Source organism: Squalius cephalus (genome assembly GCF_949319135.1).
Source record: "Squalius cephalus genome assembly, chromosome: 19".
Classification (NCBI taxonomy): domain Eukaryota; kingdom Metazoa; phylum Chordata; class Actinopteri; order Cypriniformes; family Leuciscidae; genus Squalius; species Squalius cephalus.
In genome coordinates this window covers 17,491,238-17,506,253 of record NC_137140.1, presented here as the reverse complement: position 1 = coordinate 17,506,253, position 15,016 = coordinate 17,491,238, and the positions used below count along the sequence as shown (strand labels likewise).

General features: G+C 41.3%; 1 protein-coding gene across 1 annotated transcript; it reads right to left on the bottom strand.

Moving 5' to 3' along the window:
• Positions 1-400: 400 nt before the first annotated feature.
• Positions 401-1,993, bottom strand: LOC307146668 (piggyBac transposable element-derived protein 4-like; the record flags this gene model as incomplete). Its single annotated transcript, XM_079850876.1, has 1 exon — positions 401-1,993. One exon carries the CDS (start codon positions 1,991-1,993, stop codon positions 401-403), a length of 1,593 nt encoding a protein of 530 aa, XP_079707002.1.
• Positions 1,994-15,016: the final 13,023 nt, after the last annotated feature.

Sequence of the window (15,016 nt, the reverse complement as noted above, 5' to 3'; positions counted from 1 at the left end):
GCACTCTAATTCCATGTATGGGGCACATATATATTATTCATATGACACACAAACACAAGTAGACAAGACCTGTTTAGTTCAAAAGCTCACTCGCCACGGCAAGGCACAGATCATGAGTGAGATGACGAGACAAGACGAGAGACAGACGAGACAAGACGAGAGACAATGTTAGTATTTTTTTTTTTTTTTTGTGGTTTTTATGTTTTTTTTTTGTTTTTTTTAAGCTGACAAAGACGCACACATCACAAGGACATGAACACACACACAAAAAAAGAACACATATTGTACACTACTAAATGGTCAGGGAAATAGAGAGTAAATCAACAGTGTAAAAAAAAAAAGAAAAAAAAAAAGCATTTATGTAGCAGGCCTTTTGCTGTATACTGTAGATAAATACTCCCTATCCATCCAGGTGACATTTCTTGTAGTGTTTCATGGTGTGGTACCTCTCATTGCAAGGCACAACACAAAGACCCACCCCACACTGCCTGCAGATGTATTTTATTTGACGGCGGCCTTTAGGGCGGGTCCGATCAGAACAAACTACACAATCTGGGTAACCATCAGCCTGGCAGATAAAGTGGCGCTCAGTGAGTCTCTGTGGCAAGTCTCCCAGTGAGGATGACTTTCGGCCTTTGTTGCTCTCTTTCCTGGAGAAGCCTTCCAGTAAAGCAGTGATGACATCCTGCACAAAGACTTTCAGGGTCTTGTGAGGAGCAGCAGTGCAGCGGCAGTAAATGATGTGGGCATTCACCATGCTTACACTGAGAATGGCATTGAAAATCCTGTTGTACCATTTCCTTGACCTATGGGGAAAGAGGTAGGTCTTCATTCTCTGGTCTGCTGTGTCAACACCCCCCATGAACGAATTGTAGTCATCAACACAAACAGGCCTATTTATCTCCCTGTAGCCACTATCAGTGTGTTTGGTCCTGATGCGCTTTCTGACACATGTGTTGGAATGCAGTGTAGAGAGCATTGTGAGGCGCTTTGTATCATGCCATGCACAAGCTAGCATTTTCCCCTTCCTCATGAAGACTGGGTCATCTCCCTTGCTCAACGGTAACTGTTCACGGGTGAGGCCCTTTGGCATCCCCTTCCTCTTACTGCTGACAGTCCCACACAAACCCGAATCATTGCTTGCCAGCTCATCAGCTATGGCTGGCGAGGTGTAATAGCTGTCCATGTACACCTCATGCCCTTTCCCTGTGTACGGGGCCATCAGCTCACGGACAATAAGGTGTGTAGCACCGAAATCGCTTGCATTAGGCCTACTTTGTCCAGTGTACATGGACCACTGTAGCACATAGCCTGACTTGGCTTCACTCAGAACAAATACTTTGTAGCCATATTTGTCTGGTTTGTTTGGGTTGTACATTTTTAGGGTTGATTTCCCTTTGAATGCAATGGTCATTTCATCCAATGACAGCTGCTTAGATGGACCATACACTGCTGAAAACCGGGGGATGACCAAATCGATGATTGGGCGGATTTTGAATAGCCTGTCATACCCTGGCTGACCCCTGTCAACACACTCCTCATTATTGGTGAAGTGAAGGAAAGACAAAATCATCTCAAATCTATTCCTGCACATCACCTTGCCAAATCCAGGTGTTGCTGTTGGCCAATATGCGGCCCAATAATCCTCTAACTCTGACTTCTCTACCAGACCCATACTCAAATGCAGAGAAAAGAAGGCTTTCATTTCACTGAGAGTTACATCAGACCATTGATGAAATCTGGACTGTGGCTGGAGTTGATGGGAGGCTAAAAACTGATGGGCGTAGCGATTTGTCTCATTTACAAGTAAATTCCAGAAATCATCAGAGAGAAAGAGTGATAGAAAATCTAGGGGTGAATTGGCATTGGAGAGTTCTCTTTCCCCCAGATATCCAATGGGCTGATCAAAGGGAGTGATCCAACTTTGGTACTCATCCTCATTAGCAAAGTACTCAAAGCCGGCATTCCCATCAGCTTGCGACAGACTATTCATAATAGCCCCTCTGCCCCGTGTCACACCGCCTCTGCTTCTGCTACGAGCAGCGCGAGCGCGGCCAGATCTGCCTCGCGCGCGCGCCGAGTGTACACAGCTCGGACTACTGTCATGGTCATTTTGACTCCCCACCCTGCCTCCACGTTGCCCCCTAACTGTCCTACGAATACTTCGACCTCGTCTAACATAACCAGTGGGATTAGACAAAGTCTCCACCACAATACTGCCCTACAAAGCAAAAAGGCAGTAACTGCATTTTTGGTCAAAAATGAGTTATTATCATTTTCATGACATTCAAGGCATCCTTTGTTATGTGACAAAACATCTTATCTCAAATGTGTGTCGTTTTGGAGAAAAATGGTAATAGTTTTTGGAGAATCTGTAGTTACTGCCTTTTTCCTTGGTATTGTGCCACGTTTTTGGTAAGTAATACAAAGCAAATTTACAAAGCAAGAATACAGTAACTGCAAAATAGGGGTAAAATATCAAATTAAATATGAGGATTGATATATACAAAGAATAAGCTAATATAAAGTAACAAAACAGCCACATGTCCAATAATCTACCTACAACTACTTAGGCTGGATGACAGAATAACTTTAAAGTCATTTTTCTCAGTTCTGCACTCTGCGTAGTTACTGCCTTTTTGCTTTGTAGGGCAGAATACTGTCGCCGCGATTGCGGAGAGGTACGCGGTCAGCGCGGTAAAAATCTCCCGCCTCGTTCCCCACAACACTAACACGCCTGCTAGCTTCGCGATGAACACTCCGACCACGGGAAACATTGTTCCCACCACTGACATTGGGCAAAGGATTATCTATATTGGGCAAATGATTCACCGTTTGTGCTTGGTGTACGGCACTTTCACTTTCAGAATCACCGTCATCTTCTGAAGGCAGATATTCCCCTTCAGAATCAGGGTCCGCGAATAGAAGACCCAAAACTTCATTTCGGGTAAGCTTTGATGCCATTAGATAATAATAATAATTATAATATGAATAATAATAATAATATGAATAATAATCTAGTGCAAATACTCGCTGACGTTGACAATATTGCTCTGATAAAATGGCTCACTCGCACACTAGCTCCGCTTTTGTTCGCACTGATTCAATGCGCTCTAGCTCGAATATTTTGTATAGAAGCATGACGTTTTTTGGAGTCGGGGATGAAGTATGACATGTCTGCCAACTAGTGGAGGGGAGGTCGAACGAAATTTGACACCCTATTTGACAAAATCGGCCGTTTTATTCAGTGCCGCATCTTGTCGAGTAAACTCGACTGTGGCGCCTAGAGGGTTAAGTATGTACATGTATTTCAGGATGTTGTGCATCCCTGAGAATAATAACTTTGGATCTGAAATAAATAGTTTCAGAAATATAGCTTTTGGGAAAAAAGTGGTCTCATGGCACAACTTGCCCCTGGTGCGGGGTAAGTTGTGCCTTTTGGGGAAATATGTTGGGGTAAATTGTGCCAGTGCTTTCTGAAGTAAAACAGAACATTTTACTGTTATGAATCGTATGCTATATGAAAACAAGACAAATTCAATAGAAAATGACTAATTTAAGGTTTATTTAGATATTGTCACCCTGGAATACCATAGCATGCGTTTTTCCTACTATGGTCAATTGCATAGGGATTTTGTATTGAACATAACTCTGGATCACAGTGTCACAGAGACAAGGGGGCGGGCTCATTTTACTCAGACGACCAATCAGTCTCTCAGGATCATTGTGAAGCTATCAAGCTACGCCCTAGCAACCATTTAGAGCACCATAGCAACACAATATATGATATTTGTGAATCATTTCAGGCAAAAAGGCTTTGGCAATAGATGCCTGTTGACAGAACGCTGTCTGTCAATTATGTAACATAAGAATAAAGTTACTAGGCTAATTTCTAAACATCCTATTGTGACTTAGGCCACTTAAAAACTGAATAAAACTTCTCTTTATTAACATAGTGCAAACTCAAAACTGAAATCAGTGTTAGCTAAATTAAACAAATAGCAGGCAGGCCTAAGTCAAACACTGATGAGGCATGCCCATCTCCTCACTTCTCAAGATTATCCCCTGTGAGTATGTAGGTCTCTAGGTGGTCTGGATCTGGCACAACTTACCCCATGCCCTTTGGCACAAATCACCCCAGACCCACAAGTTTGAATAATTAGCATGATCCAGCAGTTAAGAGCTAACATCATGCTAACTGTATAGACTCATTGTGTAGCCTACTAAAGCACTAAAACATGTGTGAAATGTTTTCAAACTTGTCTATAATTGTCCAGACAGTACAATCAAAAAACCTTAATCATAGAAAATTTACTTTGAAAGGGAAAAAACAGTTTTTTGCACTAAAATGTACTTAACTCTCATGCCATGTATCTCTCTTCTTTGGAGGATGAGTAAAATTGATTGCTTTTCAAAATTATGTGGTCACATGACCAAATTATTCTATGGTTTTCCAGAACGAGGGGTGGAACTACTTCCCCCCCTGGCACAAATCACCCCACTCTCCCCTAAATGTATACAATGTTTTCAACATTTTTTGAAATTACACTTTTAGCATTTTCCAACAACATTTTTACAAAAAATGTTTTTCCTGAGTTAGAAGGACCACTTAATACACATGAAAAAGGGTGTTCCAATCTGAAATCGAATCCAACTGTGTCTACCACCCCTCGATGACCATAAACGTTGTCAGTAGCCATATGGTAATGTAGTTAGGTCAGGTAGCAAAACACGCTTGTTGTACACAACTTGGAATTTTTTCACAACTGACTTGTTGTGTAATGTGAACTGCTTTTTGTTCCTCACTATACTGTCGGCATGTGCAAGAATATAATTGCTGTCACCCCGCCCCCTCACATACTGATCAATAAGCCCTATTAACGAGTCTAGCCTAATAGCCTCAGAGTTTACTGCATTCAGTGTGATACCTTTGGCCTTCATACAGACCTTACCCTTGGCAGTACGATACCCGTAACTCTTAGGACCACTTGACGCAAACTCAACAACATGGTCGTCGCCCCCAACTTCATCAGTAAGGTCACCAAGGTATGGCCCTAGTGGGGGTTCGTATTCACCGTCTTTAGATATGTACACAACGCTATCGGTATCGCAATAAATCAGCCTGTCCCCCAACCTCTCCATAAGATCATAAAGTTCCAACCGTGCGTGGGCTGTCGTAAAAGCCCCTAGAAAAACATTAATGTCACGAGTCTGAGCTCCTTTCCCATCTGCGTAAGACCACTGAACGATCGCTACAGTGTCTGACACAAATGAGAAATGTTTCACGTCATACTCAATGCCAAAAATGTGTCGGGCAAACTGTTCAGGGTCTGTAAGTATTTCAGTTGTTGGGAGCTGTTCGCGCATAGAGAACCTACCCCACAATGAATTAAGAATAAGCTTCATAATGGATCTGCGTGCTGCATTAAACTCGATCTTGTCCAGATTCAGCTTAATCCCTTCTTTCTCAAAGTAATCTCTAACATAAGCTTCTTTGTCGGCGTCAGTCACAACATCTTTTGGAAAACCTGAACTTTCCTGTTTGAACTGTAAAAATGTTTTGACATAATCACAAAACAATGTATCAGATCGTTGGGGAAAATGCCAGACCTCATCGATTTTTGTCACTACATAACCCATCTCAATTGCTTTTAACAGTTCGATGCTAACCCAACAACCGTGTATAGCCCTTTCCTCATCTGTGTGTACACACGGATGTGTCTGGTTTTGTTGTTCAGCACAGGACCTGCAAAGTGGAAACATTAACTTGCCCCCAGTCCTATAAGGCAATACTGGATGAAGCAGCTTCCGCGGTGGAAGGACGGTAGCCTTGACGAGGCCATAATAATCTTCAAGGTTTTGAAAATCCTTGTATATTATTTCAGGATGGCCAATTGGATAGCATTTTCGCGCCTGGCAAAAGGGATATAGCGAAGTAAAGTCTACATACTTAATACGCTCGCCCTCCGTGACTTTGTGGTACAGTTTTAACGCGTTAGTTCGACCGCCGAATAGCGCTTCACGTGGTTTCAATCTTTCAGGGTGGTTGTAAGTAGCCATGAAGTCCATCACTGCTGTGTCGGTCTGTTTAGCACGGACCCAATCACACTCCCAAATCACCTCGACCTGAAGACCGTACGCACGCTCCAAAATTTCAAGCTTGTCATCACATTGTCTTTTCAGAATACCATAAGGTACTTTTGATAACGTATTGAGATCATTAGGGTTATAACAACGTTCGCAACCATGAAAAAAACACCCAAGAAATTCGAATGCTTTTTTCACAGTACCGTCGCCATAAAAACCATCCACATAGTATTTTCCAAATGACGCCTCACCACGGTTTAGAGCATGTTGAACATCTATGGACTGCGTTGTTCGGATATATTCAAGCCATTCAATTGAAATGTTTGAATACGTCTTGTTCTGGTTGATGTAAGCATTGTTGCGTGTTAGCGCTATTGTGTCTTTAGGGATGAAGTGTGTTTTATACGTAGCCATACATGTGGCCGCCAATGTAGTGTAATTAAACGGATCAAGGCCTGCACAGAGGATGAATTCATCACGATACTTCATACATACGTCCCTCAGCAGAACAACGTCGTTTTTACCATAAATCACCAGTTCTTTTTTAAAATCGAACGTTTTGTCTGAAATGGTACTGTACCAGTTATCAAACGCCTCTGTCTTGGCTCGACATTGTCATGTACCCGTAAAATTTCTTGTCAGGGTACGGGCCTATGTAGTTGTCATTTTCAACGCGGTTAAAGTGATGCGGGAAATATCCCTTCTCAGCGTTAGTCAGATTAAATGCAACAGGTGTCTTGGCCAACCGCATGGGTATGAAGGAATATGAATCAATAAACCGCTGTTTGAATGCAGCGTCATACATTAAGATTAGACGACAACCTTGCATCGTAATTTTAGGGGCAAACCCCTTCTTAGTAAAGTATTCCAAAAGGATGAAATTATCAAACCCCGATGCGTTATGCGCAATCCACGTGTAATTACGGTAACGAAGCTGTCTGAATTTTTTAACGAGGCGATCCACACAATCTGGTCCTTCGGCCACGAATTCTTCGCCAGCAAACGTAATAGCGCATACGAAATTGGCGATGTGCCTTCCGTTTTCATAACGGGGCTCAAAATCGTAGAAAATGTAACGATCGTTTGGCATCTCCGCCTTAACAGGCTGGATAAAACATTGATGCACACCATCGGTAACCATACTCTCACCACAGTGCACACAACGATCTGCAGGGCATTTATGGGGTCTGGGTTTAGTGCCGCTGACATGGTAACGTCTATTACATTTACCGCAATATTTGGTGACATCACACTGCGCGTATTGCATACCTTGAGGTGGTTTTTTATGCATCTCAAAACAGTAGTCAGACTTACAGTAACGCAGACAGTCGTCGCAATGTTTTGGCTTTTTGGGTTGTTTATGACATTCTGGGTCATTACAGACATCGCAGACGTACCGACATCTGTGATCTCTCCTACACGTGAATCCTTGGTAGCAAAACTCACACACATATGGTGTACCAATAAATGCGCGTAGATTTTTAATCATAAAATAATGATTGTCATGCAGGTACAAAAATACTGTTTTAGGATGCGGATCGTCTTTGTTTGTATACTTCTCCAAAACACCTGTATCAGACCGATAGAAGACAACTATTTTAACATTCAGCATGCGTTCAAACTGTCTGATGTCATTAAACGCTATCTTGTGTTGATCACCATATCCAGCTGACTTCTGCAATGAAGATGCAACTGACTCTAGCTCAGCGTGCGGTTTCTGTGGGTTTAGGAAATGTGCCAGGCAGATTGCAAAACAAAGGTTGTTTGAAACGTGCGTGGGGCAGAACAGATTAAGTCTGTTTTTACCAATCACTTCATTGTGGGCAAGGTCACGTAACTTTCAATAAGCACCGCCACGTTTACTTCTTGCTATCGACACTCTTAAATTCATTCTCTCATCAAACTGCACATCAGAGTTGCTCTGCATTATTTTTTCAAGCTCGTTTATAAATAGATCTACACTGTAACCATTGCTACCTGACAAAAGTGTACTAACATCTGATGTCAAACTAGGACCCCTCAAGGTGATGCTGATTAAACTACCATCTCCGCCTAACAGTCTGGAAAACGCCACTATTTCAGAAAGTGTGTCATGTAAAAACACTGTGTAGGCTGCTAAATCTGTAGAAGATATCTCCCGCAGATTTATAAGCCTGTGGATTTCCAGACCATTAAACCGAGTTCGTGGCAGCACAGTGTACCCACTCACATCACCACCCTCTCTTACAAGTAATTCTATATCATCATGTGTGAGACCCATGTTGGGTGCTTCAGGATTGAGTGAGGGTTGTGACTGGGTACACACCCCTTCTCCTGACTGTTGGGGAGTATCAAAATGTTCAAAATCAGAATTTGGTTCTGGAGTAGGTTCAGACACCTCTCCTGACTGTTGGGTAGTTTCAAAATGTTCAAAATCAGAATTTGGTTCTGGAGTAGGTTCAGACACCTCTCCTATACGTCGGTTATTCACTAAATGTTCAAAATCAGAATTTAGTTCTGGATCTTCATCTGACATCGAGCTCATAACGGTTAATAATTCTAGCAATGTATCTGTTGTAGACTTAGGTCTATTCATTTCCTCCATTGTCTGTATTAAATAACGCAATGTTTCTGTGTTATTGCACTGATCAAGGGGTACCAAACTACCATCATCACGTCTAAACCTCGCTACCCGATCCTGATCAAAATCATCTGACTCCCGACAACGTTTGGCCATTTTAAAACAATTTTGTTTTGGTTTTTATTTGAACAATAGGTAGGTTGTACACTTAAAACTACGGAAAATAAAACCAGTGAAAAAAGAAAGAAAGAAAGAAAAACTACCTAATCAACAACTATACAAACAGTCTGAAATTACACATGAAACACCTTTTTTTTTTTTCAAAGAAAAAAAAACACATTGTGTAAAAGAAAAAAAGTAAAACACACAAAACTAAAATAAAAAATAATACACAACTAATCACAACTCACCAGTGATTCTTTTTAAGCATGAACACGATCTGTTTTAACAAATCCACCGCTAAACTTTGATCTTGGGCTTCTTTTTGGTTATCACTCCTATGCAATCATTGTGCAGCTAAGACTTGTTTAATCCAAATACCATGTTGTTGTAGCACTGCTTTCGTAGAACAATCACAAACATCATGCTTTTTCTCATAAGCATCTAAGCGTTCGTTAAGGGTTTTGTTTAAACGTACCTCGATGGTGTTCAATGTGGTCTTGACAGTCTCCTGTATCAGTCCGAATATGTGTTGAATGTCTATTTTGGGTTGTGATTCCTGTCTGAAAGCCTCCTGATTTGAAGGCAGCTGTTCAGGGTCAGATTCTTCCACAGCCACCACACGTTTGCTGGATGGAACAGGTCGCTGTGTTTCGGGTTCGGGTGTAAACACGCAGTCATCCCACGATTCTATCAGACCATCACTCCAGCTCTGAACATCATTTATATCGGGAACCGCATTGTCATCCACGACCACATCTGTTGAGAAAAGAGATGGGCGAAAATAGAATAATTTAGAATAATTTATGCATTAAAAGATGAAATTATTATATTTTTATTTTTTCAGCATGCCTATTTATAAAGGTATTTGAGAAGAGATGTCTACACTTTTACACAGTGTTCTCCACTACAGACAGTTAAAAAGATAGGCTAAAAGCGTACTCTAAGAGATATGCAAGTTTACGTTTTAAACAACATGCATGTCAACAACAGTTTTAAACTATCGCAATAGGCCTACGCGTGCGTGCACACACACACACACACACACACACACACACACACACACACACACACACACAAACACACACACTCGGGCTCTCTCTCTATTATATCCAAATAAAAACATTATCATACTCTACTACATTATTTGCATCTGATTTAGTATAAACAGAAATCAATCCACCAGTTTTGTTTGTACACATACTTTTAGCAGCTGATCGTCTTGGCTTCTTCCGGGCTGATGTCTGTTGTTTGAAATCAACTGGTACTTTCGCTTTTGGGGCGATGTCCACAGCAGCTTTACGTTTGAGTCTGTTTTTCGGCTTTGCCTCTATTCCACGCAAACTAGTCTTCTTTGTATCATTAGTGGACTCAGACGCATCAATACGATTCACAACATTTGATAATCCTTCTGGAAATACACATAAGGAGGTTTTAAACTAAAATCATCACACCATAATGCAAATATTATACTGATCGATAATGTCGAAATATACTCACGGATTGGGGGAATGTTCACGTTGTCTCGCTGAGCTGCATGTACTAATGCTGTGACAGTTTCCCGTTTCGGGCGGGCTGGTAAAAAAAAGATATATAGAGAGAGTGAGATACAAATAAGATACGACATTTTTTTCCTACGCACAATACAGTATATGAAGCATATGTGTTCTCACACACACCGCATACGGTTCAGTTTTAGGAAGCAGAATACACCGCACTTACGCACGATGCCATCTGCGCTCTCTCGCGAAGGGGCCTGTACAGCGCTAGATCTCCGATTCGGAGCTCCTCCTGGTTTATATATAAAAAAAACGTTTATGCATCACACGCATCATTACGTTTATGCATCATTACGTACCACTCGCTTGATTCAGGAAATTAAGCTCCTCAACGATATCGAAAAGACTCATATCAGTCACACCACCTGAAGCGTAGAGAACCTGTTTTAAGTAACGCAATAGAACTGTGACTCTCGTAAGTTTCTTAACAATATTTACTAAATAATAAAACACACTTACTGTTAAGACCGGCATCCATCTTCTTGTGAACAACACTCACGTTTCCAATAACGAAATGCAGCGTTGAAAATTGTAGTTTGAGGACGAGACAGAGACGCTGATGTGATCGGCATGGGTGAATACTGGCGAAGTGAACCACTATTTTATACCGGTACAATCGCATGGTCTAAAGTGTTATATGTAGGCTGTTCCCTTACATCGCCATTTACATACACACCTAGTACCACAGAAAATGTCACAATACACATCCCGCGTCCTGTCCAGACAAACACCTTTTCCCCATCAGACTGGAAGGAGCCAGGTATCAATCAACAAATGACCAGACAGTTTGGCACTGTAAATCAGAGACACATCTGTTTGATCTGTTTGATCTGTTTTTGTCTTTTAAAATATCCCCCACCGGACATCACCACGTGTGGAAATGTGACAACGCAGTCACATGTCAATCAGGACGCAAAACCCAGCCAGCTTGGCACTGTAAATCAGAGACCCTGTTTTCGACACATGGATTCCCTGTCAATCATAAGCGACATGAGTGACATGCATGAGTGACACGGGGTCATAAATCAATCAAATATTAACCCAAAAGTGACACATGGTATATGTTAATACTACTCATATATATTCCGTTATTGAAGTGTTACAGTAATACATTAATACAGTATTTTAAGTTATGTTATAAAAAAATAGCTTTAAATCTCATTTTTATTTATATTGATTCTTATGTGATTTTTTTGGCCTGATTGCTGTTTTCATTACAGTTGGGCAAAATGTTAATATTTAAGGTTGTTCCTATCCCTTAGTTTTCACCATTGTATATTGCTTTTCCAGTGTTGTACCGGTGGTATGTTTTCTATTTTTTCCATGTCTTGTACCTGTCGTTTTGTAGTGTCTCGTATGTTTTCCCGTGTTATATGTTCTCACTCATGGCCTGCACCTTGTCGGGGTGAGTGGGCTTTTAACCAAGACAGGCCATACTGAATTGTAACGCAAAGTAGATGATCAGATTGTCAGGTCTCTATATGATTAAATTACTGACATCACCCCGTGATCAACACCCCCCTCCAGTCTCTGTGATTTAATTAACTCACTGGAATCCTCATTTACAAATCCCTCTATTGTCTTGGACTCCGACGTTCAGGACGTGCAAGACCGTTTGGCGCCTACCATTTGCATAAATCATTGATTGCCGATCTGGGGACACAGATCTCTTGTTTCTGAATAAACAAAACATTCTGTTTTACTGCTCTGCGGAGATCCGCTGACCAGCGAGGTGCCAGGCTCTCAGGCGATCTCGCAAAACCCCCCGGGATTTCTTAACACTGATTAACACTTCAAAACAAGAGAACAGTGTTTGACCAGATGTCCAAACATGTGCTGACTGTTAATTTCATCAATTCGGGAAAAACGCACACACATAGCAATTCCCCCCGCGGCTCGGAGAGCAAAAGTTCAGCACGCGGTTGTGAACTTTCGGCATCTCCACCACACACACAAAGAGACCCTACCATATTCCGACCACACGTGGTCAAAAAGTTACCTTTTTATGTATTAAAAATGTATCTGTGTTATGTTTCATGATCCCCATACCCAAATTACTATATCTAAACGCTGTATTAGTATGTAATCAATTTGATGTGCATGTAATCATGGAAAATCATGTATCTTTGTGTCATTAGCTCACAGAATTATCATTCGCGGTATTGTTTTGTTCCAAAGAACCCAACGGTGTTGAATCTTTAACACAAAATATCAGAGGATGCATTCTTTCATTAATACCGGTTTTATAACTGTTTATGAACGAGTTTATTCCGTCAGTACATAGTCGGAAGAGGCGTGTACTTTGCAAAACGCAAGGAGGTTGTCGCAACACGCCCTTCCCGATGATTGGCTCAGAAACAGGAGAAAGGCGTGGCTGTGGCTCCTTCAAAACACGGCGCCAGCTCTCTTCTCTTTGCAGTTCGCCAGAGAGAGAGAGAGACCCGCCTCCTTCCTTCCTCCAAGATACCTTCTTTTTCTTTTTATTATTTCGGTCTATTCTAAGTCTTTCTTTTCTTGATAGTTTACCTCAGTGTGATAATTTGCTTAAAAACCAACGAAACCAACTTAAGACTAAATCACCTTTGGCTAAGTTGACGCACGCTCTGAGTTACCATAGCAAACAACTCCGCTTTGAAGACGCAGCTGACCACGTGTTTCAGGCTCCTTTTGTCCACACAGACGCACAAATGAGGGCCTATAGGCAAGTTCTTAAAATTCGCTATCCGAAAGAAATGCTGTTTAAGTTGTCTAAGAATTACTAGAAACTGTTGGGGTCTCGTTGTGAAGGAATGCTTTAAACTGTCTTTGCCTTTCTCTAATTCTCTCACTCATTCTTTACACACACACTTACACTCACGCACACACCCGCACGCTCACCCACACACACACACACGCACGCGTTCCTAGACAAACACACCCACGTGCTCCCAAACCCACACATCCTCTTACACGCTACCATCTTACACATAGACCAAAAACTCTCTCCCTTTCTCTCCCTCATTTTCTCTCTCTATCTCTCTCTCATAATTTTGTTTTATTTTATTTTATTTTATTTCTTATTTGCGATCGTTTATATTGTTTGTTTGTTATGCATATTTACTCCTGCGTGATTGAAATAGTACATGTAATCTTAGTTGCTTGATTAAAATATAATCTTCTGAATTGAATTTGCCTCATGTTGTTCCATTGCTAAAGTCCCTGAGAGTGTGATCTGACCTAAAGCTCTACCAGATTTTAATATCACAATTTGTAAATTGCTTAGAACATGAAAATCATCATCTTAGTGGCCAAAAGAGGGGGATTTTGCCAGTGTTATAGGCCAGTTACTGTTCAGAGATCGTGCTACCGGATGCAGGCCAGACGGTTGCATGATCAATAAACATTAACTCCTACCTAAACTTCCCCGATTAAAATTTAATCTTACCTACCTCTATTAATGTTACTACGAGTAATCGTGGGATTATTAATATATGGTGAGGTTTGACCTATTCCCTATTTGGAATAACTTAATTTATGTAAGCAACATATGAATATTCATATCTAATGAATATCTCCTCTCATTTGAGCTAATAAATTCCCTAAACAGAGGCATTGTCGCTACAGAATGTATTGTACCAGTATTTTTTAACCTTGTCATCTTTCTCTCATGTAGGGTGTGTGACGTCCCCTGATTTTTGTGTGTCAGTAACCATACTCATGTTGTCTGTTGATGTGCCAGAGGAGCTGATTGCAGTATCCATCCTCCAGATGTGGAGCGTTCTGATTCCAGCTTCCATCATGGCACTATACCTTCTCTGTCATTGCCTGCACCATTTTGCTTTGCTTAACTTTTTGTTTAACTTGTAGTCTACTACTGATTAAAATACCCCATATCTGAAGTTGCAGTTCAGCTGTTAGTGTTTGTGGCAACTCACTTTTGATAAACACTAAAACAATAATCAAAACATTATTCTAAATTTACTTCATAAAGCAATGAAATGAAAAGTCAATGCATTCCATAAAACCTGCTCATACAACTGTGAAAGATTGAATTGAATTGAATTTATTTAATTCTTCAGTCAGGATTATGCAGAGTCGTTGCAGAGGGTGGGGGTAGGAATGGGGTAGGAATGGGGTAGGAATGGGGTGGGGGTGGGGTGGGAGAATGTAGGGATGAGGAAGAGCAGAGGTAACAGTGTTATGGCTACAGGTGTTTCTAAATTAACATAAAAAACTCAACATTAGCCATGATGGTCAGGGCTATATTTAGGCCTAACAAAATGGCCCTAAAGGCAAAATTCAAAAGCAGTAACACTGCCCACTGTAAGCAGTTCACTGCATTTGGATGTGGCCTTTAAGGCAGTTAGCTATTGTATTTAAAAACATATCATTTCCCCTAGGTGTGAAATGAACTCCATCTTTCAAAAATAGCCCAGGACTGTCATGTCTAATGTGAGGGTGCTCAATCATGGCACCATTTAAGCTACTAACAAATGTAGCCATAACACTGTTAACAAAATTTTTTGCCTTGTTAATTTTCACCGGATTGGCACCAGCCTTCCACCGGCACCTTTGGGTCACAGCTGAAAACATAATCTTCATGCCCGGGTGCCGGAGTTTAAGCTGGTGCAGGTCCTCCTTCATGGCGTTCACCAGCTGGACGCTGCTGACC